The 18,608-nt window shown below is 48.3% G+C and overlaps 1 protein-coding gene across 1 annotated transcript in view; it reads right to left on the bottom strand.

The window, feature by feature from the left end:
- Positions 1 to 18,608, bottom strand: part of HK2 (hexokinase 2) — a 63,462-nt gene that overhangs the window by 4,074 nt on the left and 40,780 nt on the right. Inside the window, exons 4-17 of the mRNA XM_030310961.1 lie at positions 17,624 to 17,743; positions 16,906 to 17,001; positions 15,996 to 16,095; positions 15,525 to 15,708; positions 12,564 to 12,719; positions 11,092 to 11,325; positions 9,800 to 10,104; positions 8,313 to 8,461; positions 7,962 to 8,081; positions 4,346 to 4,441; positions 3,792 to 3,891; positions 3,511 to 3,694; positions 2,099 to 2,254; positions 619 to 852 (exon numbers count right to left, since the gene is read on the bottom strand). Of these exons, the coding sequence (XP_030166821.1) occupies positions 619 to 852; positions 2,099 to 2,254; positions 3,511 to 3,694; positions 3,792 to 3,891; positions 4,346 to 4,441; positions 7,962 to 8,081; positions 8,313 to 8,461; positions 9,800 to 10,104; positions 11,092 to 11,325; positions 12,564 to 12,719; positions 15,525 to 15,708; positions 15,996 to 16,095; positions 16,906 to 17,001; positions 17,624 to 17,743 (2,234 nt within the window). The remainder of the gene's footprint in view (positions 1 to 618; positions 853 to 2,098; positions 2,255 to 3,510; positions 3,695 to 3,791; positions 3,892 to 4,345; positions 4,442 to 7,961; positions 8,082 to 8,312; positions 8,462 to 9,799; positions 10,105 to 11,091; positions 11,326 to 12,563; positions 12,720 to 15,524; positions 15,709 to 15,995; positions 16,096 to 16,905; positions 17,002 to 17,623; positions 17,744 to 18,608) is intronic.

Here is an 18,608-nt window from a genome sequence, read left to right as displayed (position 1 = left end):
TGGCTATAATCTACCAGCCCCCACACCAAACTGCAGAAAATATCTCGCTCCAGAGTTCCCCTACATTTCCTAGAATGTTCACAGGAGCAGTGTTTGTAACAGACAAAATCTAGAAATAACCCAATATCCATTAGCAGAACAGTAAACTATAGTATACTCATTCAAAGGTATGCTACGCAGCCCTGAAAATTAATGAACTGCAATTGCATTCTTCCATGTGGATGCATCTCAAAGCTATAAATGCTGTGTGGGGAAAGCCAGTCACAAAAGAGGAGATGCCATAGGACTCCCCTTATGGCAGGTTCAAAATTAAGTAAAATGGAACCATAGCGATGCATACACAGATAAGCAGGGAAAGGAAGCAAGGGACTAAGTCACCAGAGTACCTTCCCTGGCAGGGGACAGGGGCATAGCGCCCGAGTCTTCCAAGCTGGGTGGTAACACACAGACCTATTTCTGGTTCTTAACCTTTAAAGTAAAGCATATATATTATAGACACTCATTTGGAATGTCAGGTGCTTTGCTATAAACTAAGAAGAGAGAGGAAGGAAGGAAAAGCAAGGAAAGAACAGATGGAGAAAGAAAGTTGGACAAGGAGAGTGGAGGTCAGGCACTCACTGAGGATGTAGCTTGTAGAGGGTCCCATCCACGCCTACTGTCACTTTGAGGGTGTCCAACCCACGGTTTTCTCGTATTTTGTCCACCACGGCGGCCATGCCCGCACCACAAAGCTGGGCCGCCCGCCGTGCCACCACCGTGCACACCTCTTTGACGATGATGCTGTCGTCACAGGTGCTCTCGAGCCCCAGGTGGTGCAGGATGGCTCGGACCTGCAGCAGGGCTAGGCAGTCACTGGGGGGGCAGGGGGGGGCGGGGCAGACAGACAGGGAGTGGTCAGTCACATACACCAGGGGCTGGTGGCCCACCCACCACTCCAGGGGACTGGTCATGTAGGAGCTCCCTGAGAGGTGGATCCTGTTCTTGAACTCAGTTCAGGAACCCATGCTCATCCCACTGGACCACACGGAGCCCACCTGAGTGTGACGGGAACGTAAAGAAACGGGCTCCTATTCCAGTTCGCCCAGGCGAGGCGGGGCACTGCTACCAAACAACTGGCACTCAAGAAAAAAGGTAATTCACCATCTACGTATTCCACTCATTTGGAAAGAATAAAGACAGTGACAAGGCTTGTAGTTGGCATTTTCAGCTCTTTCTTATCCATTTTCTTGTTGCTGTTCACAGGTCAGCAGGACAAGCATCACCTGCCAGCAGAGACCCTGTTCTGTCTCTGCTCCCCCACCCGGGGTGGTCTGATAACTACTCGCGACTCAGGAAACAAATGTAAATACAATTGTAAGAAAATAAATATTATATAAAGGGAGCTGTTTTAGAACCCTGGAATCAGCTTCCTGCACACAGACAGACATGCACACTAGAACATATTCTTTCTATTCACTGGTGCAGATGTCCTGGGGCCCCACTCATGCCAGTCATCCAGTTCCTGTTTTCCCATACACCTGACAGTAATGCATAGCATTAATTATTAAAGGGCTCCGAAATTCACTATGGTAATTTGGAACGGTCTTTGCTTCCATTAGACTGGAGGAGGGGGGTTTTGCTTTAATGAGCCACCACATGGCCTGATTTCTTCTGCATTGCCATTGCCTGGCATGCCAATCTTCACTCGATCCTGGCTGCCTTATTACCACAGCAGCAGTTAAGAAGCACCCTCCCGCCAGATGCAAGCACTTTAATAGGCTAGCTTCCTTTGTGCATTCCAGTTTATATCCTATGAGCAGGTATCTTTCTACCTTTGATAGTTGATCTAAAACCCACCCACATTACTTTGCATGGGGGGAGGGGGGGTGCCTTGTGCCAGCTCAGCAGGATTTTTCATGAGAATGTTATATATTTGCCCTTAAAATGCCAACTATCCATAACTTTAAATAAACACTATAGACAACAAATGTGTTTGCTACTAAACTGACCTTTATGTAAGCCGTGCCCCGACCTTACTTGAGCTACGGAAATCCTTCAGCTTGTCTGTCCATGAGAAGGAGGATACGGTCCCATCCTACCCCGGGCCCTAAATTCTCACCTCTCAATCTGAGACAGGAACTTGGTTTCAAAGATTCCTCTTGTCTTGAGTCGTTCTGAGATGCGGCCACGGAAGAGCAGCCCACGCTTGGTGAAATCGATGAGGATGTTACGGACAATCTCGCCCAAATACATGCCACTGATCATTTTCTCAAACCTGCAATGCAGATAATGTGCATGGAGGTGAAGCAGGAAGGTGAGATGCCCAGCACATTAGAAAGTAGAGGGCATGCAGGTTCCCCCTGGTGGGAAAGGAAGTGCTATTTGATTCACTTGGGCAGGATTCCTGGTATCTGCATACATTGACCCACAGCCTTCGGCAAAACTGACTACAGTGCCTGAGGCCCATGGGGTTCCCTGGGATCATCTCCATCTTATGGGCTCATCTCCCTTCTGGTGCTTACTCCCAACTCCAAGAAGGAAAACACACTCAAACCCCATCTCCAAGAAAATGGCAGGATGCTGAGTCTTAATCCTTAACTTCATCAGACATTCAGCATGTTTTCTCTCCAAACTAATCATTATCACTTTACTTGAGTGCCAACTGGAGAAGCCCTGTCTTGGCCACCAGAACTGATGTGACAGCTCGGTGGCTTGAGGGCCTTTTGGCCCTCAATAGTGCCTTTAAAAAAGCTGAGGCCCCCAGTTGCAACCAAGACCCCCATCCCCACTCCATCTTGTCCCACCCTTTCTTTCATTAATGACACTTATCTGGCCCCTAGAGGCATTTTCGTCTGTGACTTGTACTCTTGACCAAAGTATATTCTGCAGAACTATGGTCCCTGATTAATCCAATTAGGAAACACTACACACAACATCTTCCCAATGGGAAGTGTGCTTGCAGCTCAGAGCACCTCCCCATCATGCTTTGTGAGGCTAGGGCTGGCCCTTGTCCAGTCCTGACTATAGAGGATGTTACATAATGAATGGATGAGGAGGAAGAGACTCCTGTTTGCTTCCTGTTCCTCTCTGTTACACCAGCTTCTTTACCCTACTATCAGCAGATGACTCAACTGTCTTTCCTCACAGTCCCAGACCTAGGTTTTAACACCATCCCTTCCTGTTCTCACAGGCAGTGGTAAGAAGGCATTTCCTAGTTCTGACATTTCCTAGTTCTGTGTTCCTCAGTATCCCCTTTACATCTTTTCATCCTTCTAAAACCTGTGTCACCAGTTCCCTTTAAGAAATGCTCCTCAAAACACAACTCTTGTTTTCCCAACTGGATTTTGAAGGTGTCATAGTCCAAGCGGTAGTACTTCCCGGATGTTATTTGAAAACCCTTGCCAAGGAAATTTCTTCTATTGACGTCTCAGAAACAGGTGTCCTGGGACTTGCTGTTGCAGAGGATCTGACCACTTGCTACAGTGCAGTTGGGGTACATGTACCAGGACTCGCAGGCACTGGGGTACCTACCTCTGTTTGCCAGGGTTGAGAGAAAGCTCATCCACAGCCACATCAAATTCTGTGCGGAAGTCGTCCAAGCACCCGTTGTCCCCGAAGGCCCCCCACTCCATGTTGACACACATCCGGCCCTCCTCCCCTTCCACCAGCTCCACATTCCGCATCTCCTCCATGTAGCAGGCGTTGCTGCCCGTGCCTGCCAATCACAAACACGTCAGGGCCTCACTCTGCACTGTCCCCACACCCGTCTGAGGCCATGGGTCACAGCGCAGGAAGGACTGCTGGGGCTTTACCAACAATGAGGCCGATTTCACAGTGAGGGTCTTCATAGCCACAGGTCATCATCGTCCCAACTGTGTCATTCACCACGGCGACCACATCCAGGTCAAACTCCTGAGAGGGCAAAAGCAGATCCCCAGTCCACCAAAGAACCACAACATGTTCTTTCAGACCCTTGCAAGGGAGACTGATATGTATAGAAAGTGTATTTGATACAGCCTGGCTCATTCTCACTTTTTGTTCAAATGTCACCTCCTCAGAGACCTTCCCCGGTTGTGCTATTTAGGAGTGCCCTTCTCCAGCCCACTCACTCTGTCCTCACCTGACTTCATGTCTCTTCACAGCTCTAAGGCACCTGACATTAGCTCATGGGTTTGTTTATAGTACCAGAGTTTGTTGTGGTCATTCCTGAAGCCCCAGTGCCAAGAGCAGGGCTCGACACGCAGCGGACACTCGGTCACGACCGAAGGACCACGCTAATTCTCCCCCTAACCCACGCAACCACACCCAACACTTCCCCACTTTCCGAACACGGATCATTCTGGGCCTCGTGGCATGCCTCTCCCACCTCTCGCCGGTGAATGGCTTCCTTCAGCAGGGTGACCACATCCTCTCCCTCGCAGCCCGATGCCTTGAAGCCTTTAGTCCACTTGAGGAGGATGCTCTAAAAGTCACATAAGAGCACAGATGAGGACAGCAGAGGAGGGTTCCTGTGTCATTCCTGGGGCCCAGCTGTGCCTCTTGTTCTCAACCTCACCAGGTAGTACAGATTCCCTTTAATGACCAATCATCCCTCTCACAAATGATTGCATACCCCCTATGCGTGTGTTCCATTGTTTAATACTCACAGCAAACTGGTGACATAGTTATCATTATTGTGCCCATTTTCTAGGTAACTGTGGCTCTGGAGTAACTTGCCCAAGGCCTGAAGCTTAGGGGAGAGGAGCAGGACTCACCCCCAGGCCAGCTGACGCCATGGGCCCCTAAGTACCACATCACTGTCCCTGCAGGGAGCTAAGTTCTATACAAGTGCTTCTTTTGCTGGGAAAAGCAGTTTGCTCTGCCCTGTCCTATATTCATATCAGAAGGGTCAGAGTCTGTCTCATTGTCAAATTCCAAGATGGTGTGAGCAAGTGCCCTGCTTGGGTGACAGTTGGGTGACAGCTAGGCTTCACGTCATCCCAGTGAGGGAAGCACTCTAGGCTCTTCAGAGTCACCCATAAGCCACTCGTCTTTAATGTGGCCGTCTGCCGTGTCACAGGGCCCTCTGGGGAATACACACATGGAGATTTTACATATGGGAGAAGTGTTTTGGTTATTGTCCCTTGGTTTCCTCTTTGCTGCTGGAACCCATCGGAAAACAGCATCAAGAACTATTGGGCCACCTCCCTGCAAGGCCAGAATCCATAAATGGACTATGTGCTCACTACCCACCCTCTTTCATGGTTTCTCCAGGCCTTGCTCAGCCTCACCCCTGCTTGGCATTTCATGGCCCAGGAGTTTAGAGTCACAAGTCAACCTGGATGTGTCACGCTGTGTTCAGATCCCAGGAGATTTGGAAAAATAAGACATGATCCCAGCAGTGTCTTGGCTTACATACCTACATCCAAACAACTGTGTGCTCATCTCTAGCTGTCTTGCCTACAAATTAGCTTCACATCTCTAATGAAATTTTATATTTAGCACTTTCAAGTTTACAGAATGATCAAATAACATTATTTCAGGTGGTCCTTAATAATAAGACACGCAGAGAGGCCCGTGAAGCTGGGGAGACTTGCCCAGGGCCACGAGGTGGTCAAGGCAGCTTGGGGCTTCTGGGCCTCAGCACCTGCTGATTTTCCACTCAATAAGACAATCTTACCAGAGCAGATCCCGGCTCACAGACCGATTGAACAACAGAGAGAACGCAGCCTCTGTTTGATCTGCTCTTAATTTTCACAGTGCTAGATGGAACACGTACTCCCTACAGAAACTTAGAACGTAAAGAATGAAATCTAACACAATGACCTGGAATCTTACCATGCAGGTAGAAACAGTGAATATGTTGTTGGGTTACCTGATAAACTCTTAAAGATAGACACATGCTGGCATGAAAAGTAAGGCATGTCTATTTAAAAATATTTCAGCAGGAAAATCCTAGAAGCAAACACACTGGAGTCCTATGTTCTCATCTTCTGATGATGAAGGTATTTTTTGTGGGTTTCTATACTATAGAGATTATCTTTTTCTTAAAAACATTTTTGTTAGTCTTACCACCAGTTTTTTCCCACATCATTGAAATTTCTTCCAAAAACATTCGTTGCTGATACCCGGCAGTGAATGGCTCAGAACTTATTAACTATTTCCCAACTGTTGAACAATTGGGTTAGTTTCTAATGTTTTCATTATAATAAGCAATGTTTCATTAAGAAACATGTAAATATTTATCTGCACGTTTGGTAATTCCCTTTGGTAAACTGATGTAAATGGAGAAGCCTTTGAAAACCCGGTGCATTGACACTGAGAAACATAATGTGAAAAGACAAAGGAATCAGAAAAACTGGGGAGAGGGAATTGGTATAAGCTTCCAGTGACAGGGTAAGTGAGTACTCAGGATGGAATGAACATCATGATGGCAACAGCAAGCACTGCCATAGGGTATATTAGAAAGTTAAGAGTAGATCCTAAGAGTTCTCATCACAAGGAAAACGAACCACTTTTATTCTTTTTCTTTTTTTGTATCTGTAGGAGATGACAGATGTAAACTTATTTGTGGTGATCATTTCACAACATATGTAAGTCAAATCACTGTGCTGTACACCTTAAACTTATACAGTGTGCATGTTAATATCTCAATAAAACTGGAAAGGAACAGAAAAGTGAAAAGCAACACTGCACCCCTAACACTGGACAAATGGTGACACATGTTGGGAAATACTGGATTAGGCAAGGGTTTTTATTGCACGACATCCTAAAACCTTCACTGTACTGGTGCACATGAATTTAACTCAGAGGGGAGGAGGAGGAAGCATTTACAAAACTCAGCTGAGCAACAGGAGGGTTGCTATTCCGGGGATCCTGTGGGAAATGCTGGCCTTTCTTCCCTACTGGACCAACCTCCCTGCACCTGTGACATTTCCCACCTACGTGCCCTCCTCCACACTGCCAGGCCTGCCTGCCTTTCTTCCCCATCAACTCATGCTTTGGACTTGGAAGATGATCCAAGTATTTTTCATGCCTTCCAGGTATGTGCTCGGGTGACATCACACTGCGCATCCTCGGGGCCTCGGAACCCCATCAGCACCACGTTCCAAACAGCAGCTCATGCCTTCCTGAGCCTGCTTACATCACAGTTTGTTTGTAAGCACCTCAAGTAGGAATCATGCCTTTTGTACCCTGGCCACTCTGTCTACCACATACTGACCAGTTGTGAACATGCATGTGAGCTTCTAGAAGACCAATGGAGACAGAGGAACAACTGCTTAGACAACAGTATTCTAACATCTAATATGCTGATAATCAATGCAGAATAAGCCCAAGCATGACCTACTCAGCTCTCCTACATTCTCAACACACCATGTCCGGGATATGTGAGAGCACCAGCTCTTTGCCCACCTGCTTCATTCCTGCATGCCAAGTTGAAAGGGAATGAAAAGCAAAGCTAAGACTAGAGAAGCACCAGAGCATCTTAACAACAGAAGATTAATGAAAATGTCCCAAGCCCAAAATAGGCCTCAGGAGCAGGTGAGCATCACTGAAAACATGGCTTTGGGTATCGGGAAACCAGAATTCAAATCTTGTCTTGGCTATTCCCAAGCCTTCTGATCTGAAGCAAGATACTTGGCATCTCTATAGACTTTGTTTTCCTTTCTGCAAAATGAGCATATGAACACCTATCTTACACAGTTGCTGTAAGCGTTAAGTAAGATAATGCACATAGGCAGCCTAGCACAGTGCCTGGCAGATAGTACTTTAAAAATGTTCGTTGCTAATATTTGGTTAGCATCATCATCATCCCTAAGATTGTTACCTACTTTACCTCTACCAGTTCCAACTGAATCATTCCCATCAACAGGCCCCTCATCATAACTGCTTACTCATGCCCTTCTTTTCCTCCTCACAGCTCAACTTTCTGCCCCGCTCCAAACTCTGGCTGGTGGAGAGTCCATTAAGCCCACAGGCAAGCCCTCTGGGAAGGCGGTTACCTCATCCAGGCTGTTCTGCTGGCAGGGGAAGGAGAAGGTGAAACCCAGAGGCAGGGACACACCCTTCATGCCCATGTACTCAAGGAAGTCGGCGATGCACTGGACGATGTGGTCAAAGAGCTGCAGGGAGAAGACAGGCTCTGAGGGAGGGGCCCTGGCCAGGGCAGGCTGCCCCCAGCAGCTCCTGTCAGGAGAAATGCAAGCTCAGGCACTAACATGAGTGAAGACAAGGCCAGGGCCCTGGCCCACCTAGCCTTCCCTGGGACCATGGCTGAGCAGAGAAAGCACTGTCCTCCAGGGTGAGAAGTGAATGTCTGCTGGGGTCCCCTCCCAGAAGCCACCTTGACTCACCTCATCCCCTGTGCCATGCATGACCTCCTGTGGGATAGAGTAGATCTTGTTGTGCATCTCCACTCCGCGCCTCTTCCCATTCCTCACACGCACCAGCAGGACGCGGAAATTGGTACCCCCAAGGTCCAAGGCCAGGAAATCACCTTTCTCTGCAATATAAACCCGGGAAGATGACGCACTGGGGCACAGCAGAGGGTGACAGTCTAAAGCACTTTCCCCTAATGGGGAGCTCTCCTGGCAGCCCCTCAACACCCTCAGGGATGATGGACTGTGTGCTCCACCTAACAGGAAAGAAAAGTAAGACCCCTGAGGGCCAGAGCCGTGCTGTCTCCTTAGCGGTCCTCAGATGAGTTCAGGTGGGTCCCAGAGGTCACAATGAGCTCTGCAGGAAACCAGAAATTGTGATACAGTATACTCAAAAATATCTAAACATGTCATTTGTGCTAAATCAAAGGCCACCTTATGTTAGCTTCTAGAATAGAGTAAAAAATAGCAGAGTTCAACTCTTTAAAGGAAATTGAAGGGAAATCTTTTCACATGAGAAAACCCTCCTTTGTTGGGCAATCATAAGGTGCTACGTGCCTCAAACATACTCCTCATGCAGCCCTCAGGCAGCCATGAGAAAGAGGCACTGCATTTTCCTCTGATGGAGGAGGGAGACCTGGCTGACCTAGGCTGAGTCACTCGCTCAGGCCCACAGAGCCAGAAGAGGGTAGAGCAGGGACCAAGGCCCAGTCTTGGCCCAACTGCTACACTGGCTTACTCAACGTCAGTTCTCTCCGAATTGGGAAAAGATCTCCATTTCTTAATTTGTAAGACCTAAACCACAGGTCAGCAATCTTTTTCTACAAAGGGTTGGGCAGCAAACATTTCAGGTTTTGGGAGCCACAGTCCCTGCTGCAACCACACAACTTTGTCATGGTGGTGCAGAGCAGCCATAAATAATATGTGGACAAATGGGCATGGCTGTGTATTAGGAAAACTTTATTTAAAAAAATAGGCAGTGGGCCAGATGTAGCTCATGGGCGTTAGTTTGCCAACCCCTGACCTAGGATTTATAAGAACTGGCCCTGGAACCAAAAACTCCTGGGTTTGAATCCCAGCTCTGCCATTTTCTAGCTGTGTGAACTTGGGCAGGTTTCTTAATTTTTCAGTGTCTCAGTTTTGTGCCAAGCATATTAGTTTGTTAACAAAATTAATTACTAATTGCTGTTAACAGTTAAAAATTAAGTTTATATGTGTAAAGCACTTACAGAAGTGTCTGACACATAGTAAACATTCAGTAAGTGTTGATCATTATTACTATTCAGTTTGTAGCAGGGGAATGCCTTGCCTGAGCTTACTGAACACTAGAATTGCCTAGTGCTAGAGCTGAAGAAACATGTTCTGGTCCAAATATCCAAAGCCATGGCTAAGGGAGTCCTCCTGGGCATCAACACCATGAAACAGGCCCAGCACCGCGAGCTGGGAGGCAGCCTGCCGCATACCTGTGCCATCAGGGGTGGCACACACGTAGGTGGGCAGCATCTTGACGGGGGCAATGGCGTGGGTCTCCTTGCTCAGACCTCGCTCCATTTCTACCTTCATCCTCTTCTTAACCTCCAGCAGCTGCTCACGGTTCAGCTTCAGAGACTCCAGGGTATTCTGGCGGGCTCTGTGTTGGTCAGCCAGCCGGTAGGCCACTGCCGTCACCATGGCTGCCCCCTTGCCACTGCCATCCTCGGAACGCAGGAAACGGACGTCGCAGTCGGGCACCAGGCGCCGAACCGTCTTGTGAAGACGCTTGGCGAAACTGCAGTCACCAAGACGGGGTAAGACATGGGTGTCCGCGGTTAGGGTCAATGGTGCAAAGGGCTCACCGCCTCAGCTCAAAGGCCGGGAGGCACCTGCAGGAGCAGATGCCACCCTGATCATCCTCTCCCCACTCTCCCAAGTCAGGGTCATCACCGTGTTAATTAAAGCTCAGCTATGCAACTGTGACCGCCCTGGCTGGGTGACGGGAAGGACTGTTGTAGGAAGTCACTACCCACCGCACACAATCACAGTAAGTAATGTAGTAAGACCCTGTATCTCAGGCCGAACACTTCCGAATCAGAATCTGCCTCTTAACAAGATCCTCAGGTGATTCATGTGCACTAGACTAGAAAACCAGGGAATGCTAGGCCTGAGACCTTCTGCATCAACCATTCAGTTAATGAAGGCCCGTTGACCCGGCGGTCCTATTAGATAAAAATGATTAGATAATGAGTAAGTACAATAGAGAGATGGCCAGGTCCCAACTGAAATTTGAATATCTTGGACCCAAGGGATCCAAACATGGAGGGAAGGGCAGGATGAATTCAATACCCAGATCAGCCAGAGAGGCTGAACTAGGGTGTCCCCTGGCAGAAGACACAGTACCCGCAGAGCCCACCCAGAATCATGAGAGAGTCAAAGAAACAAGTACAGAGAAACCCTAACTCCTAAACAGGAGGGTGGCAGAAAGAGCACTCCCCCTCCCCCGCCCCCCACCACCAGCCAGGGGGGCCCTGGATAGAGCTGGAGTCATCGAGAGCCTTCAGAGATGGCTTGAACCCCTGCCAGGGACACACCTTCCTGATCCTCACATGCCCAGCTGGGAGCTAATTCTACAGAGCTCCTCAACTCTGCGTCCCTCCCCACTGTGCCAGAATGCAAACCAGAGTTGGCTGGGCAGTCACTAGGGTCTCTCTCAGGCCTGTCAGTGGTCTCCAAGTGTTCTGGGGGCCCTGTCACTATGGGTCCCAGCACGCTGACTCACTGAGGGTGCTTCTTGTAGACAGAACCATCAACCCCAATGGTGGAGCGCAGCCTCTCCTCGCCCTTGTTCTCCTTGATGCGCCGCAGCACGGCTGCCAGGGTGGCTGCACACAAGCTGGCTGAGCGTGTGGACACGATCTGGCACACCCGGTGAGTGGCCACGCAGTCCTCCTGCGTCGGGTCTATGCCCAGCCGCACTAGCACCTCACGGGCCTTCCGGATGCCGTCCTTCTCCCTAGGAAACAGAAGGACAGTGTGTGGGCATGTGTCCAACCCACTGTGGCCAGGGGAGGGGGTATGTCAGCTGACAAGGAAACCATTCAGCTCCAGCCAATACCATCTCCCAGTGAGGGTAGAGAAAGGGGAAAACACAACAGAGCCAACATGAGGCTCATCTCACACACACACACACACACACACACACACACCACACACACTGCTCAAGTACCCCTTTTTCCCACTGAGAAAAACTAATATTTTTTATGGGTACATGATGTAAGGACAAGGCCTTGCTCTCATGGCTTCACACATCAAGGGGGGTGTGCGTGTGTGTGTGTGCATGCTGTGTTTGCTTATCTAGGGGTAGACGGAACAGTGTCCCACGGTGGAGCTCACCCCATTTTCTCTCTGTGAAGCAGCCAGCTCATTGCCTTTCACGAGGGAGCAGGCACTGCTCTAATCTATGCGAGAGACTGTGCTAGAGTCTGCTGCAGTGAGCTTAGCACTCTCCTCAGGGGAGCTAAGTGCCTCACCAGTATACATCCTTCCATCCCCTCAGGGCTTAACAAGCAGGCACAATCCGCTCAAGAGTTTCCATCTGAAGGTATAGGAAACTGTTTCACTGCTCCCTTTAGCACCCAAACCCCCACCTCTCCATCATTTGGTCCCTGAAACGACAGGGCCAGCTCAAGCAACAAGTGGAAGTCTCTAGAACAGGAAAGTAGATCCAACTCTTTGGATACTGTTAACTGAAAAAACAAAAATCAGGCCACCCTCACTCCCACCCATGTCGCTCTGGGAAATGCAGGCCTCAGATCTACCTATTGGAACTAAGTGGGTAAATTTTAGAGCCATGCAAGGCTCTAAACAGGGACCTCTCCTTCTGTTATGAAGAAGATGTCAAGAGAGAGCCTTTTTGGAGAATCACCAACAGAGAAATAAATGTCAGAGCTTCTGAAGGGAAAGAAAGTAGATGCATATGGGTCATCAGGGGGCTCCCTGGGAGCCTCCAGCATTCAGCCCAGCCCAACACCCACCCATGCAATACCATGAGCCACTTAGGTAGTGCACAAGAGTGGAGACTATCTGGAAAGTGAAGTCAAGCTACAGGCCCGCCATGGCCTATGTTGAGCAAGGCCCTCCTGCTGTCCAAATCTGAAGGGTCAAGGGTCAGTGCCCCTTCCTCATTCCCCAACAGCCTGTCCACTCTTCTGGGGATCCAGTGAACAGAGAGACAAGGACCAGGAAGCTTACCCTTCAATATCTGAAACATCTTTGGTCTCAAAATGGCCAGTGGCGAGGAGCCCTGGGCTGAGCTTCCCCCCAAAAAGCAGCTCCTCCTTGGCCATCTTCACCAGGATAAGTCTCACCAGTTCACCCATATACATCCCACTGATCATCTTCTCAAATCTGCAGGGAGATACAGACCAAACAATAAGTACATGTAAGCGGAGGCACAATGACATATTAACTTGATGGCGCTGCTAGGAGTAAGATGTGCAGACAGGTGACAGCTCAGGGGAGGCTGCAGGATCAGGGACGTCTGGGCCATCTCTGTAGGCCGGGGGGGACTTGAACTATGGAGAAAAAAGGCCTTTAGCAGCCAAACTAAACATCCAGGGGATGTGCGACATATTCTGGGACAGCCTGAATTTTAAATAAAGTAAGTTACATGCAGTAAAAGTGACTTTACATTTTTTTTTTTCTCTAGCCAGGAAATACTTTTCTAAGATGAAACTTTGTATAGAACCTCAATATTTATATACAAGAGGAAAAAAGGTCAATACGATTAAATCAGGGGTGCAGGCCCAGCAACTCAACATCTCATACTGTCCTCCCTTTGCAAGATCATTTGTGGATTTCTGGAAAACAACCCACAACCCCAGGGGTGGGGTGATGGGCAGGTTGAGCCAGATTAGGAGCTTTAAATGTCAGATGGTCTGGGAATCTGGGAGTGGGACATTTTGGAAGTCTCTGAGCAGGGAGGGGACCAGATAAACGCATGTTTTAGAAAGGCAGAGGCCCGCCCCCAAGCAATCGGCTAACTTATTTTTTCAACACTAGGTGATGCTGTTTTCTTTAGAAGCCAGTCTTTCCGGCTCAAATTGTGTCAGAGAAACTGAAGCTTCACCATTCTTTGTGGCAAAGAAGGCCCTTCCTTGACATCTAATGATCCGGAGCCCAGAGAGGTGGCCCCCAGGGCCAGCAGACACTAACTAAGCTGGGCTCTAGTGAGGAAACCCAGAGCATGAGTGTGGAAGGGACTCTGAAGTCACCTGGTACAACCCACCTGGTATGGCCCTCAGGAAGTGACTGGCTGAAGACCCAGGACAAGGTATGTAGAGCAGAACTGGAGCTAAGTGCAGAGCTCACAACATTGTTTGAGCAGAGGATTCAAGCACCAGCACAGGCACACTGCCTGGGGAGGCAGCCTGGCTCTAACACTAAGGACCTCGTGTGTCTGTCTGCCTCAACACCTTTTCCAAAATAGCTAGGAGATAGAGATAGGGGAGGGGTCCAGTGGGGCTCCGAAGTGTGAGTAATTTATAAAAGCTTTCACTCCAGCTTTTTAAAAACACTCTGTTTCAGTCAACATTTAGAAAAATATTTGTTTAGGGGTGCCAGGGTGGCTCAGTCGGTTAAACACCCGACTTCAGCTCTGGTCATGATCTCACGGTTCGTGGGTTTGAACCCCGGGTCGGCTCTGTGCTGATAGCTCGGAGCCTGGAGCCTGCTTCGGATTCTGTGTCTCCCTCTCTCTCTGCCCCTCCCTCACTTGTGCGTGCACACGCGCTCTCTCAAAAATAAATAAACTTTAAAAAAAAAAGAAAAAGATTTGTTTAGAAACACATAAAGAGTGAGAAAAGTTCCTCCTGGAGCCCAATAATGACCTCAGGGCTACCTTAGCTGACATTCTGGTATGTTAGCCCAACCTTTGATTTATCTAAGTCTGAGACAGTGGTGTGCTCCCAAGGCTGGGCTGGCAATTCTGTCTTCTGACCCTTTAAAGGGCATATGGCTCCTCAGAATGGCTTGGGTGTGCCTTGTTCTTAGAGGCAGACATTGAATAAATGACTTTTGGGTCCATAAATTTTCACCGGCCATGGCAGACACAGCCAGTGTGTGCCTATGAAAATTGCAAGTAAGTGGACTCATGCTTGGATACATGGGAGAAGCTTATGAGTTAAATAAACCACGCTTTGAAGAAGTAAGGACTCTCCCTGTAAAGAAAAAGGGTCCCCGTTGCCGAGCTGGCTTATAGAATTGGGCTTTCCTCCCCAAGCAGACATCTATGCCAGCGGCTTTCCTGCAATAGTCATAGCAACATAGCATAGACCAGAGGGGGCCTGAATTGCTCAAAACATTTTGTAATTGCCTTCGGAGTTTACAGCAATCCCTGTTTCAAGATTGCTAATAGGGGACATTGGGCCAATGTTGGTGTAATAATGAGAGTGAAATAATATTTCATAACAGTCAAAAGAAACTAAAAATCAAGTCTAGCCAGGCTGGAGAGTATAACACTCAGGGTGCAAAATGTTGGAGGCCCTCCTGGTCCTGTCCACCCAAGAATGCCTGCTGGGCCACAGGTCTAGGAAGCGGCCAAGGAGGCTCCTTAGCTGGCTTTTCCACAGGCCTTGGGTTTGCCTAGAGCTGGGACCGGAGACCCTAGGTCTCCATGGGGCCCAGCTCAGCCTGCAGGCAACTCTACCATATGTCTGAGTTCAGAGCCTCAGCCAGTGTTGAGGAGATAACCGTCTGGCCTCCTACTCTGGGCAATGGAAGAGATGGAAGCTACGACAACAGCATTCAGAGACCCTCCCCCTGGCCACCTCAACATGACTTTTCTTCTGTGACTCACAGACTGTTTCTATGTACAACTTACAAATTTAAGGTGGCAGAAAGAAGAGCAGGGCCAACACTTAGAAAAGGACCTTCTAAAATGAAAGCTCTAAAGGACGTAGACAAATTATTACCTACACTCTGGTTTGTCTGCTTGTTTTATCTGTTTTAGAGCCCTCTCAGCAATTTATAGTCACAATGCTTGTGATGAGCACACCATTCCCATAACCAGTGGCTGCCCCAGCAACCTTTTGGGGATATAAGACTAAAGCAAAAGTGAGAACCACCCCCACCCCAGCCCTGGCCGGATCCCACCTCAGCTCCTGAGCCCACACACCCCCCACAAGCCCGCCACACACAAGGGGTGCTGCTCACAGTTGCTTCCCAGGGTTCAGGGAGCCCATGTCGATCTCCTGATCAAACTCAGTGCGGAAGTCATCAAGTGTGCCGTCGTCCCCAAAGGCCCCCCACTCCATGTTGATACACATCCGCCCCTCGTCGCCCTCCACCATGTCAATGTGGCGCATCTCTTCCATGTAGCAGGCATTGCTGCCCGTGCCTGGCCAAAACAAGGGACTGCTCAGCACCCACCTACACCAGCCTCTCTCCAGCCCCCAGCTCCCTCTTACTCCCCCATCTTGAGACCACCTAGGGTGGTTGGGATTCCCCAGTGCAGGCTCCTGGAGTATCCCAACATGGTCCAGTCCACAACCACCTCCAACCCACAAATCCTGGCTCAGCCCTCTGAAGTGACTGTACCACTCTCTTCTAATATGAATTACAAAGAGTCACGCAGGCCATGGAGCCCTCCTCCCTTTCCAGCCCCCACACCCATTGTTCACTCACCCACAATGAGACCAATCTCACAATTCTGGTCATCATAACCACAGGTCATCATGGTCCCAACTGTGTCATTCACCACGGCCACAATATCAATATCAAAGTCCTACAGGGATAAAAGCGGAGCTCTGACCTTCACCATCACAGAAAGGTTGCAATTGTGAAGATGGAGATAAAAAGCAGCAAGGCACAGAGCTCAAGTGCATTAGGGCTGCCTCCTTACTGACCCTACTTGAAGCCAAAGAAGGTTAGAGCTGGGAATTGGGCTCAAATGCAGTCTGACAGCAGCAACTCACTCCCCACCCTGCATGTCCTCACCATGGAAGCCACCGCCCTGCAGTCTAGTTTACAGACACCACTGCACTCACAAGAGCCCACTTTGTCATTGTTGTCCCCTTCTCCTTCTCTCTCTTCTTTTCTCTCTCTCCCTCCCTCCCTCCTAACTTCTGTGACCAGGCCTTTATCTTGTTCTCTCTCTGCCTCATTCCATCCTAATGCCAACATCATCCCAACCTTCTTAATTGAAAATGATATTCAAGTCTTCTTCAGGTTAAAGACTGAAGGGTTTTTCCTGTACTGAGGCTAAGATTATTTATCCATCGTGATAATCTGAAGACCCAGAAGCATCTGATTATATGTAAGATTATCAGTGTGGCAATCATTTTGCAGTATATGGATGCAAAATCATTATGAGACATGTCTTAAATTTAGCTGTATGTAAACTATATCTCAATAAAACTGGAAAAAAATTAAATCTTATTAGGTAAACCTAGCAGAGAAGGAAGAGAAAACCTCTCCTTAAGAACCACAAAAAGGTTCTCATGCTGATTTGGGAACAGACTAGGAAAGATTTCAGAGTGGACCCATAAGAATGTAAAGAGCCTCCAGACCCCAAGCTCCTGCCTCCCCAACTCACCCCTCTCCTCTGGATGGCCTTCCGGATCAGAGTAACCACATCTTTGCCTTCCACGCCACTGGACTTGAACCCCTTGGTCCAGGAGACCAGGAAACTCTGGAAAAGGACCAAGGAATGAACACTGACCACACTACTCAAACAGCCATTAGTGAGTGGAGACCTCTGCCATGGAGCTAAGCTAAACTACAGCCATGCTTAAATATTTGTACTGCTTCCTGACTAGCCTAGGAAAAAGAAACTGGGGCCTCATCAAAGACCCAGAAAGAAGATTAAATGAATGATTCCTTCATGACCTACTGCCCCCAAGAACTGAAAAGAACAGGCTATAGAAATGCCAAAATCAGATACTCTTATCATTAACTCCCCAGGCATCTTTCTTCCAAGGATCTTTATTATGATACTCTAGATCAAAGGAGTTCCTAATTTCTCATTCCTGTTTCCCTACAAGGGATAAAGATAATGTACTTCATATTGTTCTTTGAGGGAAGAGTGATAAAGACCCTCCCCCCCCCCCCCCCCGCACTTCTGATACTTCACCATCCCCCCCCCCCCAGACCTACATACACTCACCCAGAAGGACAGAACTCTTAATACTCAAACCTCATCCAAACAACCATCAGAGCCGCCTCTAAAACCACAGCAGCAACTGGCTCAAAGTTCATCCCAGACCTCCCAGCCCAATGAATGAAGCAACAAGGGTCTAAAGAACTCATCTTACCTCATCTAGCTTCGTTTGGACACAGGGGAATGAGAAAGTAAAACCCAAGGGGAGCTTCTTGTCTTTGATTTGTAGCTTATCCATGAAGTTAGCCAGGCATTCAGCAATGTGGTCAAACAGCTAAGGGCACACAACACAAGAAGATGAGAAGGGAGGGAGAATAACATGGAGATTAAAAGCATACATACCATACATACACATTGGGCTCGGCAAGGAACTAGCTGAATGTGTGCAAGATACATATCCCTTCTGAAGTCTTAATTTGCTCATCTATAGAATGAGGGTGACAACTGTACCTGCCCTCAGAGTTACCACAGGGATTAAATGAGTCACACATATAAGGACTTCACAGCAGTTAGTGCTGATTAAATACTGTCTTCCACTCAAACTATTTATCCAAACCACTGTCAACATAACCCTGTGAGGCAGGGGAAATCATAGCTAAAGCTAGTCAGAAAGTCATCACATACCCTGGGAACAGAACATCCTTTGGTGGCTCTGCCAGAACACTCCTTGTCATGGGTGCACAGCTGACTGTCTCAGAAAGGACAGCCCATCTTACTGCCAAGAAGTATTCTAGCATCCCTGTCTCTTGTGACTGGGGAGGGAATGGGACATTCTCTGGTTGGCATTCATAGAATGAACTTAACAAAATAATAATAATAATAATAATAATAATAACAACAACAACAACAATAACCCATATTTTTCTTCCATTCTAGAAAAGTAATTTCCTAGGAACATTTCAAAGAAGTATCTTTGTTTTTTAACTTCAAAATGAAAAACCCAGTAAGTCCATGAAGAGCACTGAAGAATGTATAGGGTTTTATGGATGGGCAGCCTCACAACTGTGACCATGCCAAGCAGGACCCACAGCTTCTAAGAAAAAGCTGTATTTACAATTATCCAGGCTTTCGATCAGTCCCAAGGCCTATAGCCCCATAGCTTCCTTCTTGCCCACTGAGCATCCTCAAAGAGAGGCAGT

The sequence above is a fragment of the Lynx canadensis genome, chromosome A3 (assembly GCF_007474595.2).
Source record: "Lynx canadensis isolate LIC74 chromosome A3, mLynCan4.pri.v2, whole genome shotgun sequence".
NCBI lineage: Eukaryota > Metazoa > Chordata > Mammalia > Carnivora > Felidae > Lynx > Lynx canadensis.
Note: the sequence above shows the minus strand (reverse complement) of the source record. Positions and strands in the feature narration are given on the sequence as shown.